Raw genomic sequence first — 23,314 nt, forward strand, 5'->3', positions numbered from 1 at the left:
TAACAATATTTGAATTTTTAAATTAAGAAAAAGGTATAATGAAACATTGTGTTATTAGAACAGTAGTATTATTAGCACAGTGATTACATTATAAAGTTTAATGATTTAAAGTCAGCACACGACTTGCAACACATCCTTCTGAAGCCTCCGACTTTGCAATACTTGGCCAAAATCTGTAAAGAGCAGAAATCGGATTTATCCTCAAGACACGACTTGTGTTTCCGTTTTCTGCAGGCCAGGTTCGTCCATTTGGTGTGATTTTGGCAATGTCGTGTCTGTGTAGCTGGAGGTGCTTCGCCACAGGTGTAAAAGTGTTGGTTTTCCGGGGGAGGACAATAAGACGAGCGATAAGATAATCCTTTGCCGCAGCTTTCAGAACACTGAAAAGAAAATCAAAGCAAGGACTCGCGTAAAAACTGTTGAAAACCTGCGACCATTCGCCGTAAGTCCAGTAGGACTCGCATGGAATCCTGTTACAAGGGCGTTTGGAGAGAGGGCTAACTCCCAGACATTTGGTCGGATTGACCATATATCGCCACGTCTCATTTACTGAAGCGATTTTATTTAGCATGGCTTGCGGGACGCAATAGATTTCTCTTTGTTGAACCCCTGTTAAGCCACACGTCGCGCTACAGAATTCCCATGTCCCGGGCACCCACTGAAAGTGACAACTGGGCGAAAAAAATTGGTTTTGATCGGATTTAATCGAAATGCTCACTCGAACGTGTTGCATTTCTCGGTTGTCAAAGTTGGTTTCGTCATCAAAGAGCAGTGCTTTCTTCTTACTAACTTTTGGTTGTGGTTATCCCAACAAGCAACGGTCTTTTGCCGCCGGCCGCCGCCACAACTCGCCGAACATGGACCCCAACCGCCCAATATCCACTTAAATCGAGCCGAAGAAAAGGAGACGTCTTTGTTAATGATGTATTCGGAGCGCAGAGACACGTTCAGGCCCTCCTCAATCTCACTAATTGGAGCGTATACCTTGGAATTAAGCCAGTTATTTGTTAAACCGAATTCGAAGCAGTGGCGGCTTCTGGGCTCAAAACTTCACAAAGAAACTCAAAATACGAGCATAAAAGCCACATATTTTGAAAAACGAAAATTCAACAATTAATTACGTTGAAAATTGAACCAAAAGCTCACTTACTTTGCATTCGAATAAAGCGACAAATTCACGAATAAGGTTGGAACGATGTGAATATTTTTATAATTGAATCGTTTATTATACAAAGGATGTAAATGGCTAAAATTAATAAAGATGGTTGTTGACATAGTAAAAACTTACTAAACTCGAGCATTGTAATGGGTTTTTGGAAAATTTCGAAATTGGTGAACACAACCTTTCGACAAAATGCATAAAATTGGAAACATACCGGGTTCGTCAAGTTTTACACTCAGGCACTTTATACCTCTTTATAATGTGTCTAGAATTCTAAAAAAAAATCGTATATGATTTTATTGTATAGAAGGACGTTTTGACCAATTTTTAAAATGTTTACTTGTATGGTGTGTTTTTTCACTTTCGCTTAGTTAACTATAGTCTAATGTCAACGATTTTTTGTCTATAGGTGTATTTTGAGGTAGTGCATCAAAGTGCCTAATTAAATTTTCGGAAAAATATGTCGTTGATTTTTAATTTGCTTTTTTCCCATGAATTTTGGTAAATCACTTCCACAAAAGGTCTCTATCTGGATGGTGGTTTTCAAAAATTTATTGCATTTGTCGTAAAATTTGCACGCGATCATTGTTGGGTCTGAAGGTTGAGGCAGCTGGGAAGAATTTTTCTGGCCCGGATTCCCATTTATTTTATCTGTTTATTGCTATTGGAATGTTAATCTTTAAATCTTGCGGCAAGGGTTCATGAAAATTATAAACGAAGAATTTGTTTGTGCTTAGACAAAAATAGTCATCAATTTAAACATCTGAGGTAATATTTTAACAAAAACATTTTTAACACGTTAGTTTGCTTATTCCGGCCCTGGCTTTAAAACCGCCTAATGGGACCGTGCCGCTAGTTGTAAAATTTTTTGCAGTCATTACTGTTATTGGGGTAGGTAGTGAGTCCTTTTGTAGCGGAGATTTATTTCTACTCAGTCTTATCCCTCATAAATTAGACTGAAATTTCCGATGAATGATATCAAAATGGCTTTTAATCCAATTCTAACGATTTTTTTCAAGTCAAATTTTTCCAGAATAATTTTATTTCGCATTTTCGATCTATTGATGTAAAAAACAACCAATGTGATTTTTTGGTCAAATGGTTTTTTCTTTTTTATTGAAAAAAAACTTTTTTCCCCTAGCGAGATTGGATATCAGTGCAGTGGAAAATATTTATTTCATATTTTTTTTCTCTCTTCTAAGAGGTGTAAAGTGCCTGAGTGTAAAACTTGACGAACGTATTATTATCGGCCATTGCAGTGAAGACGAAATTCTAGTTTTGTGGGCAGGGCCAGGTCAGTTTACAGTGTCATTTGTTCCAGGACCAATAAAAGTATAAAAATTATAAATATTATAAAAATTATGAATATAAATTGTAAATACTCTGAAGTAATTCTGATGAATCACACTTAATTAATAAGTCTGTTAGACTTTGTTCAAGACGCATGTACTAATAATGCCATCATTTTTGATGCCGTTTCTATTTTTCATCAATTTTTGAAACTAAAGGTGTCAAACCAATGTTTTTTGGTTTTTAATTTTTTTAACAGTAATCTTAGGAATTGCCAATTAAAATAAAACTTTAGGAACATGTAAAAAGCTAGAAAGGCATCCTAATGAGCACTAAAAAATAATAGCATGCCATTAAAAAATATTAGTATGACGTCATACTTTTTTGGGACACTATGTATAATCAAAAATATTTTCCTAAAATACGTCCTAGACCTAGGGTATAAATAACGTTTACAAAATATCAAAAGTCTAACTGAGCTACAGAAGACGAGAGCTGAGCTGGGCCACCCTGTGTTATTTAAATCCCTTTTCACTCCAACTTTTTCCAACAAAATAATTTTTACCCATTTCGATTGCAATTTCATCGGCAGTTAAGGGTGAATTTAACTTTTATTTGACTCAAAATTTTTATAAAATGAGTTTCTAAGACTACTTAATTGGCCCAAAACTCCTTAAAATTAAAATTAATTAATTCACAAAAAAGATCTAGGGGTAATCCGCAGAGAAATTCTGTGCAGAAAATTTAAAAAATTGTAGCAAATCAGAGGAAAACAAATGAGATCAAAAGAAATCATTATTAAATAGGCGAAAACCTCAACCAAAATTAAGTTGCTAATTTTTTAATTTTTTTTATAACTATCTGTGTTTTGATTTATAATTTAACCTAAATAAATTAAGGTAAATAAATGCACTTATTCCAAAAAAGTATTAAAAATATTAAAAATTAAAAATTTTAATAAAATTCTTTTAAATTTGCAGTTAATTCAAGTTTAGCAAAGTAGGTAATATCCATTCCAATTAGACAGCTATTTTTTGGATTAATTACATGTAAGCTAATCTAATAGGTAATAACAGAAAATATTTTAGAAGGGCTTTTCTTGTAGCTAGCTGCAATTTTTTTTAGATATTTTTTACACAAAGTAGCGTATGTTTCAGGTCGCTGCTAGAAATAATTAAAACAAAATTTCCACCGAATGCAACCTGACATCGAAGTTTCAAAATGATTTTAGTAATGTCAAGTTTGTTCAAAATACACAATTCGTTTTATATTTAATATATTTTGCGACAAAAGAGTTTTTGGATGAGGATAATCATTTAAATCTCCTTGTAGACGATAACAAAAAATACTGACATACCACAAGTGTCGTATTTTAATCTAATTTTAATACTGTTGTAGTCTTTAATAATAAAAATCAGTCTGAATAAATTTTTAGAACTATTTTCACACACAAGATTTTTTTGTCCCGTCCCGTTTGTCATTTGTAAACAAAAAGTAAATTAATTAGGAGTCGTTGCACATTGTCTTATTCTTCAGTTTTATGTTTTATGGTTTCAAAAGTTTTAACAGGTTCCACCTTTTTCTTCAAAAATATTTGTTGGAATTAGTACCTTCTAAATTAACAGAATTTTATAACGATTGTTTAACGATAAAAATGTGAGGATTTTTGTGTGTCATGTCTCGTCCGTTAAAATGGAATCTGTATAAAAAATTGAAGAAAGTTCTAAAAAATCACATACGTACATAGAAGGTATTTTCTGGTGGGTTCTGTTGCCAAAATCCGACAGTGACATTGTGAAATAAAATATACTAGAGTTAAGAAAAAGCAGCATTTTGAATACTAGGAAAAAAAAGTAAAAAAATATTGGAGAAACCTGCCCTTAAAAGTTTCATGAACCTATTACAGAAAAACCTTTAATACCTTAAAAAATAAAGTTATTCTCTTGAAGATGTCCAGTGAAATAATGTTTTCAAAAGTTGACTGAAGACCACTGAGCAAAAACTGAACGTTTTCTGTTTACCTGCCAAATCTTTTGCAGAAACACGCAGTTCAAAAATACAATGATAGTCACAAAAATTAAAATAAATATAAACGATTCAACTATTGTTATTAGAATTTGTGACAACCGCCACTGCTCAAGCTTGCTTGTTTTCCTTACGAGTACGACCATTTCGGCGAGGACCGGCCCATTAGCCCAGATTTTGTGTTTGTTTTTGCTTTTTTCGTAGTAGAATTTCGTGCCTTCGATGATATCTGCACGTAATCCCGTGTTAGGGACGGTGATTGTGTATTTCTTTTTCCGTCGATTTTTCAGGATAAAGGCAACGGAAGGCTCGTCCTTGTTGTGCATGGTGACATTGGCTTCTAATTTGATCCTTGTTGCCATTCGCGGCAAGACAGCAACTCTGCTAACTTCTGCAATGGATTAGTTTTAATAATCGTAATGGAATTATTGATGCGGTGGGGACACCTCTCTTGAGCTTTCGCCGGAAAATCGATTCGATATTGGAACAATTGGAATTATTTCCGCCGCAAACTCCGCACATATCGGTTTTCACTTTGGAGAATAATTGACCGTCGCAGCCCAGAAACTGACAGACGCCCTTCAACCCAAAATCAACAATATATTCATTCCAACGGACGGCCCCGACTCACTTGAATACAAATGTTGTCCGAGTTTTCGTACGAACAAGGCGTTCCGTCGATTAAATTCTCCGAACTTTCGAACAGTTCCTTCGTATTTTCGCTGATACAAATCAGCTTACACTTCTTATCCACTGAAATCGGAGCATTCGGGGAAAATCGACAGTAATATGATCGCCAAGACTTACGATCCTCGCTCTCGTATGGTAACCAAGTCATATTTCCTGCTCGCGTTCCACTCAGATCTAATAATTTAGGCAGTCGTTTGCACTGCTGAGCTCTCATATCCCCCAGCGGTTCCGGACAGGGCTTATTGTTGCATATTCGCCACTTTTCCGACACTCCCTCGCAGTTATCCCCACCGTGCGAAGGACTGACGCAAAAATTTACGCATTTTTTTTGATAAGAGATTTTCTTACGTGGGATTATTACATTTCCTTGTTTGGAATTGAACTCCTGTACCGCAAGATCTCGAACAAGGGCCCCAGGGACTCCAGTTACTCCAACCCCCGTCCTGGGGGTTTAATATTACAGGGATGTGTCCGGAAATTTTTGTATCCATATCCTCGCAGTACCCGTTCCAGCACCACTACAATTGGGCTAAATTATTGACACAGGACTAGACAACAAATTTACTCTACTGGTGAACTGGTGTTCTAAACGAACGTAAACAAGGACATTATGTCTGATTCCGGCTGACGTTATAGAAGCACATACTATTATTTTAACAACAAAGTCATTTAATTTGTGAAATTATCGAGAAGTTTCGCGACAAATACAGACTGTCTCCACGATCCGAAAAAGCTCCATAACTTGTTTATTATTAAAGATATTAACTTTTTCTTTTTATAGCTGGGTTCCTCTTGCATGTTTCTTAAATATTGTGGTATATACAGCGTAACCCAGGGCAGTGTAAACGGTCTTGACTTTTTTGGTAATTGAGATATTCCTATGCTGTTTTTATTATCCGATAGATCGATTTAAAATCCACGAACTCAAAATATTTTTATTATGGACTGGGTGTTGTATACAGGCTGGTAAACCAAAGTTATATTTTTTTAAATAAAAGTCAGTATATATTTTTGCATATTTGGAATCCATGCAAAAAAATAATTTAATTTTATATAAACTATTATGGGTCTATCTTTTTTCGTTTTGGAATTATTTAACTTTTCGTTATAAAAAAGACCAATTTTTGAAAAATTACTGCAAAGTCGCCTATGAATATTTTCCGGCAAATTTGCAACAAAAAATTTAGAATACCTTGTAGTTTGAGCAAATAGACGACTTTTAGTTAAAGCACGCAGATAATATACAAAGTGTGCCAAAACGCAAAAAGTCGAATAACTCATCTTTTTCAAAGATGGAACACCATGTATTTTTTATGTATCGATAGCATTTTTGATAAGCTTCCTAACTATATGGGATTTGCATAGCGAATTTTAAACATTTTTTGAGATTTTCCCAAAAAAATATTTTATCAAAAAAAATTTGTTATCCTAGTATCTGATAAGTCAAATGGTAATTTATTTTTTGACATGTACTAATCTGACTACTTACATTAGTAATCTAATTATTACTTGATACATAAATGAATTTTGCTCATCAAGAATTAATAATAAAATAAATATAAAAAATTGTACACTTTAAGAAATATTTATAATTTGCTATACAAACCGCATATCATCAGAAAACTTATGAGAATTGCTATCGATATGTGTAAAGAACATGGTGTTTTATTAGGAAAAACGAGCTATTTAACTTTTTGCGTTTTGGCACAACCTGTACATTATCTGCATGTTTCAAGTAACAGTTAACTATTGCTAAAACTACAGGATATTCAAAGGTTTTCCGTTGCAAATTTTGCGAAAAATATTGACTGACGACTTCGCAGTGATTTTGCAAAAATTGGTCTTTTTTATAACGAAAAGTTGATTAATTCTGAAAAGAAAAGAGATAGACCCATAATAGTTTATATAAAGGTATATTATTTTTTGCGTAGATTCCAATAATGCAAATATATATATGGTGCTCCGTTAAAAAAATGTAACTTTGATTCACCACCCTGTATACAACACCCTGTGTACAATAAAAATATTTTTAGTTTGTGGACTTTAGGTCTATCCATCGGATAGTGAAAACGCCATGGCAATATTTTACACAAAAAAGTTATAGACCGATTACGCACCTGGCTCACCCTGTATACAGAGTGTTCCAAAATTAAAAAGTTAAGTTTTTTCAAATGGAACACCCTAAATTTTTTTGCATTTTTTAACGTATCTTTTAAAATTGATGATTTTAATCTCAACTTGTATTGGTCGTTTCTGCTTGGTTTTTGAAATAATTTGATTTTTTGACACGTTTTATTAAAAAATTTATTATACAAAAGCGGAGAATCGTGGAAAAGTAGGAATTTCACCAATTTAAAGGGAAGAGTTCAAACTTAAATCTGTTCCAATTGTTTACCGCATTACAATTAGAACAATTAACTATTCCAGTTATTACAACTAATTAACATTAAAGTTATTATTAGCAGAAAATTTCACTTTTTGGCTACTGAAATAATAGTTAATATTTTTTTAAATTTTTAATGTTAAATATATTTTGGGTAATTAGCAGTAATTAGACTTAAATGCTAATGTTTTTAGAGAGACAATTTGAAGGTCTTTTAGATGCAAAAATAAAAAAATGGATGTTCTATTTAAAATTAATTGAATTTAAATTAAACTAAAAGTTTCTCAACTTCCAACAAACCTCTTCATTTTTTATCTTTTTCGTTGCAGTAAGCTCATAAAAATAATACATCCTTAAAATTTTAACGTTCTTCTTTAGAGTGGTGAAAGTTTTAATTTTCTGATTCTTAGTTTTTTTGTGATTTTTTAAAAAAGCGTGTTTTTATCAAAAAAAATTCTAAAACAAAGCAAATCGACCAATAGCAATTTAGCTTAAAAACATCCATGTTAAAAGCTACATCCAAAAATACAAAAAAATATAGGTTGTTTTATTTAAAAAACATAAGTTTGTGTTGTAGTTAATTTTAGAAACAGGTCGTATACTTGAAAATAATTTTAAGAGTGACTCAGGGGGTTCGGCTTTCGTAAAAAAGATTAATTTTCTAACATTTAAAGCTCAATAATGGATTTTTTCACATCACTGGGATAATTTTTAAGCGAAACGAAGAGCGGTTACCTTATTAAACCCACACTGCGTGCCCTCCAAAGGAGACCCTTTCTTGGTTTTGCAGACAAGAGGGGCTCTTTCGTGGCCACACCACAGGTGCGAGCAGGGTTCTATGATATCAAAAGCCCTGCATAAACTGAACCTGGAAAAGAACCAGAGGTTGAGTGATACATTCGCATAATTGAAACGTGTTTCCAGTGAATTTCCCCCGAATCGACTTGATCTGGGAATAAATCAGTGGAATAAACAGTGTTTAGGTATTCATTGTGATCGTTGTGGCAAATGCAAAATTTACCCGTCGCCGAACTCCATCCGGCATTGCTCATCCATGCTGAAAGCGTTCTGGAGAGTAGCATTTAAAACAATCTCTCCATTCGCAGCCGGCGAATTCGATAAACACGTCCATTTCCTGCGAAAAGGTTTTACTCTTAAGAATCAATTATAATGTTTAACCCTCTCACTTGACAATTTTTTTAAACTCCTTTCTTGAACATTGCGACCAGAAAAACTGATGGAACGTGGCGGCCACCAAGGGGGCCATTACGCTTCCTTTAGCCGATTCGTCTCCGCAGTGATTGGAGTGTTTCTTATCGCCGTCGTGACTTAGACCTAAGCTTTAGACAAAGTTTCACTCGACTTGGTTCTTATGCACTGGCGGGTGAAAAGTCAACACAAAATTCACAAAGCAAGTTGGTTTTCTCAGTTTTTGCAGCTAGAGTAGCTTCAACACTTCATTTCAAATGTTGTTTAAAAGTTGTGAAGAAATACTACAAGCAATAAACGACTAATAATTTAAAAAGCTTATAAAAGTGTAAATCGACTGCTACAAAATTTTTCAAGTCTAATAAAACTAAAAGAAAAACCCTGAAGTTGGGGGAAATGCTTAAATGGAAATCAGTTGTACAAAGGATTGTTAAAAAAGATGACAATAGTTCAAATATGATAGTGATAGAAGTAAAAAACGAAACTTCTGCCGTTTTAGTGTACAAAATTTTAATTTTAATTTAGAGTAATAAAATATCCATGATCAGATTTTTGGCCATCAGAAATTTAACAACCTAAACTTACGAAATACTTAGCATCTTAATTTGTTGTTTATTTGTTGTTGTTTTTTGAATTAATTAGGCAATTAACAGTTTTACAAAATTATTTTGTAGACTATTCAGAATTCTTTTATAATCACTTCTTTTACATTATTAAAAATTCTCTTTTGGCTTCTACTTTACATCTTTTCAAAATTCATCTATAGTACCGTTTTTAATTTTTCTAAATTATTCTTTAGCATTGATTTTCAAAATTTTTTTAAAAATTTTCTCAAATTCTTTCTTCAAACCGTTTCTAAATCTAAAATCCGGGTGTTTCTTTAAATTATTTTATTAATCCACCTTTACATTTTTTCATAAATTCTTCACTAGAAGAGAAGAAATTCAAGTATACAATTATTTTTTAGACTCTACTGAAAATTATTTTTTGTACTTATAGCGTTTTGACACACACGCCCCAGCGTGTGGCAAACGGACTTTCCTGCACTGCGATGTTTTTTACTTAGCAACAATGGCTAGGGACATTTAATACATTGGTTTCGGTATTGTTGAGATGTGTTTTTACGATAAGTGACAGTTCTTGTCAAATTTTTGATTGTTTGTTCTATTACCAATCCAATAGCAAAAAACACTAGGTTATAAAAAATATTAATTTTTAATTTCCAAACTCGTTAGGTAAATAACTACTACAATCACTTCTACATTTGCCAAATTCTCTTTTAGGTTCTACTGCTTCTGTTTCAAATGTTGTTATAGCTTCGTTTATAATTTTTCTCGATTATTTTTTAGTAGGTCTTGTTCTGAACAAAACATAACTTTTTCAAAAGAAGTTGTCTAATTTTGAATATTATACATTTCGAAAAATTATAATTCTAAAGAGGTAAAATATTTTTTTGGTACACGCTCTCCAAAATGGTTACTTTGAGAACTGTTTTGAGTCATTTTTAAAATGTCAATTTAAAGGACAAGTACTTAAAGTTGTTCTAGCAACATTTTGCGGACTCTAATTTATTTATTATTTGACAAAACAATAATTAATGTTTTAATAAATTAGTCGTTGTTATGACTATCGGTCGACTGCACTTATGATGGGGCTGAATTGGAAATGTAAAAAAATTTACAATGTTGTGGTTTTAGAGAGTTGGTACCAAAAAAAGTTTGTATGCAACACTTTCGCAAAATAGTTTTAGAGGACTCATCCCATTAAAACTCTATTTTGCGGACTTGTCACATAAATAACTATTAAGAATTTACTGAAATTACGAAAAATTTACCAAGTTAGAAACATTAAATTGGTCTGATTTAAAATAACTGTTTTTGCTTTTTCAGTACAAGCTCACTTCTGTGAAATATAAAAAATCCAGGTATTTATAAATCGAAAAGGTTCACTCAATTGCATTATAGTGTATATTAATTGAGTTTTACAATTTAAAAGACGTTCTATTGTGACACGAATGGCTTTGGAGCACGACGAAAAAGTGCTTTAACTTATCAAAATCTGTTCAAAATATTTCCTCTTAATTTTGTTATTCGAGCTTTATCAATAAACGACTTGACGCTGTTGACAGACCACACACTAAATTACAGTGATGAGTCATCCATCACTGATGTCTGATGACACCCAGCCCAGCACTGCCAATACAACTAAAAATTTACTAAGGGGAGTTTGACAAGAGTTCATTTTGTGAAACCAAAGTAGAAAAAAGTTTTTAAAGAATTATCTAGAAAAAAATCTAGATTTCAAATCAGATTTAGAAAAGAATCAGAGAAGAATCTTAAAAAAAATCTAAATGGAACTAGAGAATAATTTTAAAAGTAAAGTAGAATCTAAAAGAGAATTTGAAGAACGTAGAAGAGGTATTTCAGTAAAAAATGAACTAAAAAGACTCTAAAAAACTCTAAATAAAATCGAAATTTTGGAGAATGTAGAAGAAAAATATTAATAAATGAATTTTAAATTTAATCTTCAAAATAATTCTAAAGAAAAGTTATAAAAATTTTAAGGAAACGTCTTGATTTCAAAGAACAACTTAAGAGAAAAATCAGAGAAGAATCTTATGAAAAATCTAAAGTTTAGAAACAATAATAAGGAATAATCTAAAAATATAGGTATACTAACCAAAACTAGAAGGAAATTTTGAAAAAGTTAATATCTAAAGAAAAATTGAGAAAATGTGGAAAGTATTTAGAAAAGTACTTACGAAACAATTTTTAACAGAGTTCAGAAAATAATAATTGATAAAAAGACATCTAGAAAAGGTTTTTTAACAATATCTAAAATGCGTTTATTATCCAAATACATCCAAATTTTAGACTTAGAAACGGCTAGAAAAAAATCATAAAAAAGAAAACATAAATTCACATGTCTTTTATCATACAAAAAATACTCGTCAGTACGCACTTCCAATATGTACAGTAATTAAATATTATGAATTTCATAAAATCATCAAAAAACAACATTTGCAGTAAATTCTCTGTTTTCACTATCCCGGCGCATCCACCATTTCGCTCAATATACCGAAGCATTCAATTAGATTATACCATATTATACAGGCTGCTCAAAAAGTGACCCCCCAACTCAGTGATACGTTATTGAGATTCCTAAAGTCATATTTTTAAAAATCTGGAGCTACAAACTTATTGTGTTAACTTCTTTAGTTTTCATAATTTTTTTTATGTTTTTATGTTTTTATGTTTCATACTAAGTAATAGTTCCGTAACAAAACGATGAATAATTATTTTTAAATTTATTATCAGATTTTAGCAGTTTTTTTAATTAAAAAAAATTAAAATTCATTCCAAAAATCACAAGCTGTAGATGTGTCAACACTGGGAATTATTTCCTAGGAAACCGTTTCAAAAATAATTTATTATTATTCGGAAGTAAAATTACCGTTGGGGGCGCCACTGAGCTAGGTCGAAAACAGTAACCATAAATGGCGGGAAAATGTTTATTCGGATATTTTGAGCGTTGTACGAATTTTGGGGCTTCACAATTATTACATTGCCTATGCGGAATGATTATTGCATCTTTGATGCAAGAAACTTATGTTGACAAATGAGAGATGACGAGGAAAACACGAATAACAAATGACTGTTTGGTTCACTTTCTTTATTGGAAAATTATTACAAAGACATTGAAAAGCCTACCTTTTGGCATAATTTACGTTTAAATGTATCAGCAGATGATAATCTTTATTGTAGTTTTGTAGATTTACCGCAGCATTTCATGATTTTTTCAGTGGAAAATTCTAACCTAAAATTCATAACACTTCACTAATTTATTGGTTTCTTGAGCCAAACTTTGTGTTCGCTGTGATCCATTACTTATAATCTTTAATTAGACAACTGTTTAATAACACTTTGTAATCAAAATTTAAATATTTTTCACTTTTTATCCACTTTTAAGTTCCAACAATAAACACTTTGTACCTCGAAAAACTACAGAACCAAAGTCAACGCTAGTATTTACCACCACGTACTTTTAAAGTAATTCTTTCTATTGTAATACACGCAAAATTCTTGAACAATTCATTAAATGTGAGTTAAATGTGGCATTACGAAAATTTCTTTACTGTTTTCGACATAGTTCAAAAGTCATCACCAGAGGGCGTCTAGTTAATTTTATTTCCGAATTGTTGCTCAAATTCTATTGCGATCATGACTGTTAGACAACGTTGCCACATATGATTTATCTAAAATCCGTTATTTATCAATAACTTTAATACAAAGTATTTTTTACTATTATTACCTTTATATGTAACCAGTTCTCTACCACACACCATTGAGTTGGTGCGCCAGTTTTTGAGCACGCTGTATAATAGAAAAATAGAAAATAACATTTAGAAAATAATTTAGAAAAATTCTAGTCGAAACTAGAAACAAAGAATAGAAATGTTTATAAAAAATTTTGGAGTCCACCAAATAATTCCAAAGAAGAATCAAGAAACGAATTTTTAAAAGCCGCAGAGTAAAATATAAGAAAGAATGTTTATGTATGTGTTTATTTTAGTTTGTTGGTTTTACAATAAATAAACGTCTTTTTGCCTTTTTATAATGTTTCTAATACCGATTTGCAAGGAGGTTATATAACTGTATAACGTCCTTGCCGATTTGTGATAGCCTGAATAAAAATCTTACACATGAGCCATTTCGTGGGCTATGATGAAGGCGCTCGTCAGCCCCTCGTCTCGGTTCAAGGCGCAGCTCCTCTTGGGGTCACAAGCACCGGCGACGGGGGCGTAGCCTGAGGGGCCCCCGATGTCGGAGCGGGTCAGCCAGACGGCGATGTCGTGATGGGACTCGTCCGGTGCCAAGGACGCGTGCAGGCGACTGTTCCAGCTATTGGCGTTTTCGAGGGACTTTTTCGCATCCCCAGGACGCACAATTGATTGCTTCCGGTGCTCGTAAAGTAATAATCTCGTCACGACTAATCGCATGTTGGCCTCCAGGGACGGGTCCTGGTAGATAGCGTTCACCTTCGGGAAGTTATAAGCTAAAATCTGGACCGGTGCGGATTTAACACGAAAATTACACTGTTCAACACCAAAATCTTCCTTTAAATAATGAGAAGTGTTATTTATAATTATTCATGCAACAACAAAACAAAAAATGTGTCTAAGGGAGAAAAATCTGCTAAAATGTGTTGGACAGTGTTTTAATTTTTTCGTACAATGTTCATCAAGGCCAGGACATATTGCTCGACTTTATCCTTCCCATGAAACTGTATCAGGGTATGGTCAACAGCGAGGGCAATTTCCAGCCATCTCGGAGGCAAGAGAGAGCTTCCAGATTTACGAGCTGTAACATTTCCCTCGTAAAACCGGCGCGAGTTTTTTTATTCCATTTTTTTACTTTTTGGAGCGTCAGCTGTCCAAGCCGTATCGTAAAAATAACCCAACTCTTCGTCTTCTAATTGTTCGCGACGCCAGCTTAAAAGTGGAGACGTAGTAAATTTCTCTTCTAGGTCATCTTCTTCACTTGCGTTATCTCGTATAGATCCAGTGCTCCCTTCTATGTCGATCACGTCTCCCGTTAAATTAAAAAGCCACTGTTCGGGTTGGGGTTGTTCGAAGTAAATGTCGTCGGAGTGGCGTTTTAGACGACTTTTACTGCACGCAACAGAAAGAAAAATTGTATTCTTTTGTGAAGGTGGAGAAAAACTAGCTTCTTTTCCCAGGATTGACCATTTAATTTCGACCAAACAAACGGACGAAGAATTTCATTTCTAGCTAATTACGGTGTGAAATAATTTATTGTTTAATTTATTACAGAAGCTCCAGCAATTCAATTTTATAGCGCAATGAAAACTCAAGACAAATGAACTAGATCAGTTCGTAAAGCCACTTGGATATAAAATGTGTTAAGAGCTCGCTGCATATTTTTTTCGGAAACCAATCAAAATAAATCATATAAGGCCATGTATTTAAGTTTATCGGTTAGGTATATGGATTTTCCTTGAGTGAAAATTCTGATATTGGTGTTAGAGAGACGTTCAGGCGGGAATGCTAAAAAGGGTCTCTTAAATTTGCGACCAACACCTGCTACTTTTATAAGGTAGGCAGCTCTAAAATCCCGGACTCTCATTATTCAAAAACCTTTCACTGCAAAGTGATTCCCTGGAAATGCATTGAGTGGATTTTAAAGTCAGTGACAATTTTTCATTATTCTGTGAAAGCTTAATTTGCCGAATGATGCAGTGGCGGATAAAGCTTTTTAGCGAGTTTTTCATAAATACTCGATGCACAAATCCTGATAATTCCTAAGACTCAAAAAATCCAAAAATGTACAATGATGTAAACTAATAGGTAAATTAATTACAAAAAATTGCTACGACAGGCAAGAGAATTACAATGGAAGTTTGAGAATGATTTTATTTTGCTATATTTACAAATTGAGAAAATCACGGAAAAACGTTTAAAATAAATTAAAACCAAATTAGAAACATAAAAGGAAATCAGGTAATCTTGAAGCAATCTGATGCAAAAAATTTGGTTGCGGTTTAAGTTTTTTCTGGTTTGTGTATGAAAAATTCATTCATGTTGAATGTTCATAAAAGACTCGTAAAAGACAAAACTACATGGAAATGAACGTTTGTTGACCTGTGTACAATAATTTAAGTCGCTCTATGAGCAAGAAACTTATTTATTCTGCGATGTTTTCCTCTGGTAATTTATTAATGTGATTTTTGTTAGATGCTTTAGCTCGTTCTACCTTTAAAGGGGAGAATTCCTGTGTTTCAAATAGTAAGTGTCCACAAGTCATTTGCCGTCACATATTTTATGTACTCTACGTCAACTGGCCAGGAGAGGGTTCATTAGTAGCTTAGAGGACACACGCTTTTTAAACTGATTCTTAAACTCCTATGCAAAAATTTCTGCTGATTTCGAATCCGAAATTTGCTTTTTTGTTTGGAATTACTTTCATTAAGAGAAAGACGTTTCTGTGAAAATTCTTGAAAAATTTTAAATTTGTCAAATTTTGTGTTTACATCGTCATATCTTCCTTCTATACAGGGTGCTCAAAAACTGGCGCACCAACTCAGTGGTACGTTATTGAGAAGCAAGTGCAGATTACGGGAAAAATGTTGAAAAAATTCCTAAACTTATATTTTAAAAAATCTGGAGCTACAAACTTATTGTGTTAACTTCTTTAGTTTTAATTATTTTTTAATGTTTTTATGCTTCACACAAGGTAATCGTTCCCTAAAAAAGCGATGAATAATTATTTTTAAATTTTCTATCAGACTTTAGCAGTTTCTTTAATTTAAAAAATTAAAATTCATCACAAAAATCACAATGTGTAGATGTGCCAACACTGGGAATTATTTCCTAGGAAACCTTTTCAAAAATAATTTATTTTTATTGTTGATCAAATTCTATTGCGATCTTGACTGTTAGACAACGTTGCCACATATCATTTATCTAAAATCCGTTATTTATCAAATAACTTTAATACAAAGAATTTTTTTTACTATTTTTACCTTTATATGTAACCAGTTCTCTACCACAAACCATTGAGTTGGTGCGTCAGTTTTTGAGCACGCTGTATAAAGCTAGAAATTTCGTTATTTTGCTAAAAAATTTTTAATAAATGTGGTTTCTACAGAAAAGACACAAGTTTCAGTTTGGACGAAAGAAAACTGAGAAAATTGCATTTTTCTTGTAACGTTTCATATTTGTGTAGTGAAATTTTCAAGATGCGAATAGTTTTTTATCTTAAAAGGTAGACCTAAACATAATCGAGATAAAATAAAGTTAATAGTTTAAGTAAGTTTTTGGTGAAAGAATCATTTGGATATCTTTAACACTCAGCAAGTTATTGCATTTTAAAATTACTACAATATGCACTTGAAGTGGCAATGCTGCGTATTTCCTTTTATACTCTGCATCTTTTGCAAAAAACAGCTTTATCCACAAGGAAGATATGACGATGTAAATAAAATATTTGACCAATTTTTACCTGACCTGACCTGACCTTACCCGACCAATTTTGAGTTTTTTAAGAATTTCTACAAAAACGTCGGAAATCATAGGTCAGAATCGCAAGTTTGTTTCAGATTTTTACCAGTTAACGATTGAATTTCAAGTCAAAACAAAAGCAGCTTTAATCCCTAGAGTCCACTGTAGGTGCAAAAGTAATTTATTTTTTCTTTAACACACAATGTTGATGGGAAATAATATTCAAAATACACATTTTTTTTCAGTTTTCAGTTTTTTTCTAAATTAAGTAAAGCAATTACAGCATTTTAAAACACTTTTGCACCCACAGCCCGAGTAGAAGAATGTATCCTGTAAATAACTTTCAGAAACGTTACTCAAAACAGAAAATGGCTGATATCCCACGCTTTTTAGTGAGTATTCTAGCCCTTAAGTGCGAATCTATTTTTTTTAAACTTAATTTAAAAATGCTGAATAATTAGGAAATTAGCTTAAAATAATAACTATTTTTGCCTTTTCCAAATACTTAACCATATCCCATTTTTCTTATTATACCAACGTATTATTACATTAAATGTAATTCAGATTATTATATTTTAGTTTCAGAGGCATTTTATTTTATTACTAAAAAAAATATAACTCGAAAAGAAAAAGCCCTAGAACAAAACGGTTCATTTCACGTATTATACCACGTGTGTTTTGAGAGAAAACGACCAAATATTTCATCTGAAATGAATTCTATTTCTTGGTGTTAAAACAGAGACAGAATTAAAAAACTTTTGTGCTAGGAAGTTACTTTAAGGAAACGGAAGCAATGAAAAGCGCTGTAATTTCCTCGATTTGCGTATGACTGACGTTATTGCTTGCCTGTCGAGCCGATGCTCTCCTTGGGTGCCATTGGTCGGTTGCAGGAAAAACACCAAGTCCCCCACAGCGATATACCCGATTACATAACGTCCGCAAAGTGTCACTGCAGCCCTCGACAACGTCTCAAGGCTCCTAACTACCCCTAATTTATAATCGCATTGACTGAGATCCTTGAAGGTAACGTTGCCATCACTGTCGACCCATTCTGCCCTCAGGGCAGGCGCCACAACCAAATTACTCTCCGAATTAAGCTCTAAGGTCCAATCTCCCACCTCCATCATTTTTAATGTAGTCGATTCTTCCGTGTAAACGTTGCTGTAAATGTCCCGACGTACGCGAATTGTTCTCTCGAAGATTCGTGGATAAACAATCTCGGAATACGCGTCAAAAAAACGAGAATCCGAATTGGCGCCTGAGAGGATTGCAATTACGAGACAACCGACCAACAGCGGACACATTTTCTATTAAACTGGCGCTTCTTAAGGCTTTAATTAAACACATGGCCAGCACAAGTGCCTCACATTGGGTGCAATCGACGAAATTCAAACGGTTTTCTAAACTATGTGAATTTAGTCAATGTTTATTTTTCAGACATAATAATAAGAAATTTCTGCGACTATTAATAGAGATTAATTTGCACTAAATCAACTAGCAAATGGCGCAACCCAATTACGGTTTCACTGAAACGCTTCGGAGCGAAGATGGTGTCTGAAAGTTTAGCTTATTATTATTTTATTAAGTTTCCGCTATCTTCGTATTGATTAAAGCTATAAAATTTGCTCCCTTTGTGTACAATCTGCTTTAACTTCGTTTTATTTACGTGCTCATAATTCTTAAATCGTTTACCAATATTTGGTCTAAACAATCTCCTTGCTGTTATTTTGCTATTATTATTGGAAGCGTCTAGACCCTTCATACTTACTAACAGTGCTTTATCTTAATTGCTAAGTTTAAGTAGTTAATTTGTACAATGTGTTCAAAAATGGTTGTTTATCAAGTCGCTTATGGAATTCAAATTCAATGTGCCGCTTTTTACAAATGACTATTCTAGTTTCTGACTACTGACACCTCTGTCAAATTTTTGAATTAGTTTTTTGCTTACTTTTTTGCATTTTTTTGCAAAGTTGTTTCAAGTGTAAGGTTTGTCTTGGTTTGTGCTTGTGCTATTTCCGTGATTATTGTTGTTGCGTACTCTTTCATTTTTAGATTTGATGCCTTTTTGTATTATTTTGACGAATCTGTTACTTTGACAGCATTTACAATTTAAATTAAGCGGCACATTACATTCAAATTTTATAGGTGACTTGATGAACAACCATTTTTAAACACATTGTACAGACTGATCCAGAATTACTAAGTCTGTTGGCAACACATTTGAAAGTATTTGTGCTCGTAATTTGCAACATTGCAACCGAATTCGATTTTTCTTGACAATTATTTGACATACAACCCCACAAGAATGTTAAATTGTCGTTAACTGGAAGCGTACTCCATTGATATCCTTAAAAATTTAAGTCCAATGTTGCCAACAGACTCAGTATTTCTGGATCAGTCTGTATTTAGGTTTACTTAGATTAGCACAAAGGTTGTTCCATATCTGGTGGCGAACTGACAGTAATATAAAGGACTCTTGAAATGCATCCATTTGATTATGATAATGAAATACATGATTGTGCATTTTTTTCACTAAAATTTACTTAGTTGTCATTTTAACATTGATAAATTTTAAGGACGATGATATATAGAATTATTACTATTATGTATTATTAATAATTTGCACATTATTTTTCATCTTACGTATCTTATTATAATTTTTTAAAGACAGTGGGTTTGAATTCTCGTGATGGTCATAAGTTTCCATTCCTAGCATTTTGCTAATCCGTTAGTTTAATAAGTAGGGTACATTTTTTGTCGACATGGACAAACTAAGTTTTTTTTGTTTTAAATAAACCAACTTTTTAATGCTTATATGCTAATTTGGCGTTTTTGTGCTAAAATAGTATATTATTCTACGAGTTGATAAATCAACTCGTATTATAATAGAAGATCCATCAAAAAGAACCTGGAATGGATCAACCACGGTGGGTCTGGGTGAAATTAAACAGACTAAGAACTGGCCATGCCAGATGTAAGTCAATGTTGTTTAAATGGAAGGCTACAGAAAATCCGTATTGCTAATCTGGCCAAGTGGAAGAAACAATTCAACATCTTGTTGAAGAATGTCAAATTACAAGTTTTCAAGGAGGCTTCAATGAAATTCATCAACTGTCGCCAGAAGCTAAAACTTGGTTATTATATATATATATATATATATATATATATATATATATATATATATATATATATATATATATATATATATATATATATACGAGTTTTATAAAACGTTTTATTGTGGCACGAATGGTTTTGGAACACGACGAAGGAGTGCTCTAAAAGAATGAGTGCCACAATTAAGTCTTACAAAACGAGTGTAATATACTATTTTTTCTACTTACTGTTTTTGTTGTTTGTTTTTGTTTAGTTTAACTTATCAAAATCTGTTCAAACTATTTCCTCTTAATTTTGTTAATTATTCGCGCTTTATCAATAAACGACTTGACAGATCACACATTAAAGTAGAGTGATAACTGATGGCACCCAGCCCAGCACTGCCTATACAACTTCTAAAAATTTACTAAAACTAGTTGCACAAAACTTCTCTTTGTGAAACTAAATTCAGTTTCACAATGAACAATTTGTGAAACCAAAGTAGAAAAAACGTTTTTTCTCTTATCGGTATTAATAATGTTGTTGCTTATTCGATACGAGTAGAGGTAGTACACCTTTAATCTACAAGTGGTTACTATGGTAGATTATTTTATTTTGTTATGGTCTGTTTTTTTTATAAACAATTGTCGGTGTCAAAATTGTGCATAAAAGTAGTTCATATTGCCCTAAAAGAGAAAATTGAGAAATTAGGTTTTCATTACGTACCTGGATTTGGGATTGGCAATACACCTAGTTAATAAATTTCTTCAATTAAAGCCATACAACAAAAATTCGATAGAATAGAGTAGCCATTTGGTGATTTTTTTGCTCTATTTGCTGATTTATTTATTCTACCGGTGAAACAATTTAACAAAAATTTTTCGATGTACCTATAAGAGAAAACGTTGAATTATACACGTAAAGAAAAGTTGGCATTATCTGTGAGTGATTTCCCATCACTCACAGATAATGAACCACTTTTCTTTACTTGTACAATAAACTACTATTGTGCTATTTTTATGCTAATATTGATAATTTTCAAGTTTTTTAAAGTTTTTTTAGCATTAATAGAATTGTCTATAATAGTTTTAAAAATTTAATTTTTTGAATTAATTAACTCATTTTGAGAAGTCACGTCGCCGTCGTGGTAAAAAATTTGCCGAATAAAATTCGACCAACTTTAGAAAATTTTAGTAATGAACTCGGAACATTAATTTAATAATTTAATTTTACAAAAGCATTGGTTTAAAAAAATATTTTTGAATTACAAGTCATTTTAAGAGCAAAATCATTTTGCTGTAGTAAGGTAAAGTATAAATAGAATTTCGAAAAAAATCATTTCTGAATGTTTTTAGTTACTTGATGTACTAATTAGCTTTCCTATAATGGTTTGTTTTTTTAAACATTTAATAAATAAATTTTCTTTAAATAGCGCTAAACTTCTATTGAAAAAAGTTTTGAGTATAATTTAAGTATAATATTTTTAGTTTTTGAACATTTTTTATGCATATTTTACTTAAATTCTGAGATTATTTTAACGCTTATTTCCGTATTTATTTATTTTTTTTGGTTAAAAAGTCCAAACTCTAGTCATAGGTATCTATTACTCTGGGGGAATGTGAGAAAGACAGTGGCAACGTACATTAAAAAAAAACTCTCCTTCTTTACCAATTTTTCTGGTTTGTGGATAAAATAGGATATACTGGGTGGGACAACCTTATCGCGCACCAAAAAAAATCGCGCCTTCTAATAAAATGAAAATCCTGAAATTTTACACACCAGCCTGTACATTGATAATGACCAATCCCGATTTTTATTATTATTTTTTTGTTAATAAAGTCGTAACAATTTTATGAGTTTTTGGGCACTAACTGTTGACTACAAAGTTTTTAGACTAAATGAATCCTTACTTGGTTGGTTAAATAATCGGGCTTTTTTATTTAGACGCAAACCAGACGTGCGATTTATTAGAAAATGGTATTATTTGCCAACAAAGAGATCTCTTACCAGTAGCCAACCTTTTTGAAGCCGTTTATTTACAGTCTTGCCATAAAATTGACAAAAACTGATACCTGCATTCAAATACCCCAACGAAATCTTTTACAATCTTACCCCAATTACAGTTCACATTGTCACCTAAATTTACGACGCCACAAGTTGCACCTCATAAATAACAATAATTTTTAAAGTATGTAAGAGTGCGTTTAATTTAAAATCTGATTGCTATTTTTGTAAACAATTATCTGATATGAATAAGCCTAGTTTAGTATAAAATTTGACTTTTGGTCGAAAATTACTTTTTTTAATTATTACCTTTATCTGAAAGTGAAAAATTATCAAAAAAATAGGAAACAGTCAGGCATGTAAAATGCATTTTTTTTATTTAATTGTAAATTGCGATTTTCTTAGGTGCGCGATAAGGTTGCCTTACTTGGTATTATTCGGACTAATAAAGCGAGTTTATGTGGATGAGCTTCGCCACATAAAGTATCACTTTTTCTCCTAACACAATCTACTTCTCGTATTTAATGGGTTGGGTGTATGATAAGTGTGAATGAAAACTCCAATTGTTCCAAGAAAATTTATTAGATAAAATCAACAACTATAGTCATAAAATCTGCAAAATCAAGCTAAACAGGCTACGCAATCCTGCGGCTCCACTCCCAGCGTTGCAGAAATTTTTCTCATCGCAACAAGTGATGCACGAGTGGAGTTTGGTCCTCTCCCCTATGACAATACATCCCGGTTCGCAAGTCTCCGAGCAGTTGCGTTGCAAAAGCCACATTTTGGGCCGTCCTGTGATTTCGTCCGTGCTCGTCGACATCGAAATCCTCCTCACTTGGCATTTCTTCTGTTCTTTGTGGCATTTCGTGTGCATGTAGGAATGATTCCCTGCCAAGTCTAGACACCGCTCCCCATCGACCATAGTATCGCAACGGTAGCACCACAAGTCGTGCTGCTTTTCCGTGGCGGCTTTGGTCCTGTGCTGCTGCTGCTCGCTTGAATCTGGAATCAATATTTCCCGGTTACCACGACGACTGACGCAATTCAGCGCCTTTTACAAACACGCACGTCAATAGCACCTTTTTCGAATTTATAGGTCAATTCTAACAAAAACTAAACTTGTGGTGAAACAACAGAACAGGAGAAAAATCTCTTCTGATTGTGCACATTTTAAATATGCAACAGTGCACCAGCAGCTTACCAGAATGCGAGGCGAAAGCTGCGAGGACGATCACCAAACTTGTGCAACACTTGAGCAACATTTTGGCCGGGTTTTTTCAAGTAGAAAGTCATTTTCGGCGGCTTCATGTTGTGCTTGGAACTGCTGTCGCCATTTTGAAGCTGCGCAAGTCCGCGCTTGTTATCTCTCCTCCGTTTTCACACTTTCTGTTGAAAATATTTAAATGGGCTATTTAGTGGCCTTTGATTGACTAAA

General features: G+C 32.9%; 2 protein-coding genes across 5 annotated transcripts; both read right to left on the bottom strand.

Moving 5' to 3' along the window:
• Positions 1–46: 46 nt before the first annotated feature.
• On the bottom strand, positions 47–18,152 carry LOC656156 (A disintegrin and metalloproteinase with thrombospondin motifs 2). Of its 4 annotated transcripts, XM_015983747.2 has the most exons (15): positions 17,614–18,145; positions 14,174–14,430; positions 13,992–14,119; positions 13,460–13,797; positions 8,738–8,890; positions 8,572–8,685; positions 8,286–8,418; positions 5,516–5,685; positions 5,285–5,469; positions 5,109–5,230; positions 4,924–5,056; positions 4,612–4,868; positions 719–984; positions 428–671; positions 47–380 (listed from the first exon to the last, which is right to left on the bottom strand). In XM_015983747.2, exons 1-15 carry the CDS (start codon positions 18,081–18,083, stop codon positions 84–86), a joined length of 3,267 nt encoding a protein of 1,088 aa, XP_015839233.1. In that variant the 5' UTR covers positions 18,084–18,145; the 3' UTR covers positions 47–83. The 4 variants fall into 4 exon arrangements, with proteins under 4 accessions (XP_015839233.1, XP_015839228.1, XP_015839230.1 ...); XM_015983742.2 differs by having other exon boundaries at positions 47–671; positions 17,614–18,148; XM_015983744.2 differs by having other exon boundaries at positions 47–671; positions 17,626–18,147.
• A 4,290-nt stretch (positions 18,153–22,442) lies between these two features.
• On the bottom strand, positions 22,443–23,287 carry LOC656069 (uncharacterized protein). Its single transcript, XM_962621.4, has 2 exons — positions 23,081–23,287; positions 22,443–22,881 (listed from the first exon to the last, which is right to left on the bottom strand). Exons 1-2 carry the CDS (start codon positions 23,139–23,141, stop codon positions 22,484–22,486), a joined length of 459 nt encoding a protein of 152 aa, XP_967714.1. The 5' UTR covers positions 23,142–23,287; the 3' UTR covers positions 22,443–22,483.
• Positions 23,288–23,314: the final 27 nt, after the last annotated feature.

The sequence above is a fragment of the Tribolium castaneum genome, chromosome 4, assembly GCF_031307605.1.
Source record: "Tribolium castaneum strain GA2 chromosome 4, icTriCast1.1, whole genome shotgun sequence".
NCBI lineage: Eukaryota > Metazoa > Arthropoda > Insecta > Coleoptera > Tenebrionidae > Tribolium > Tribolium castaneum.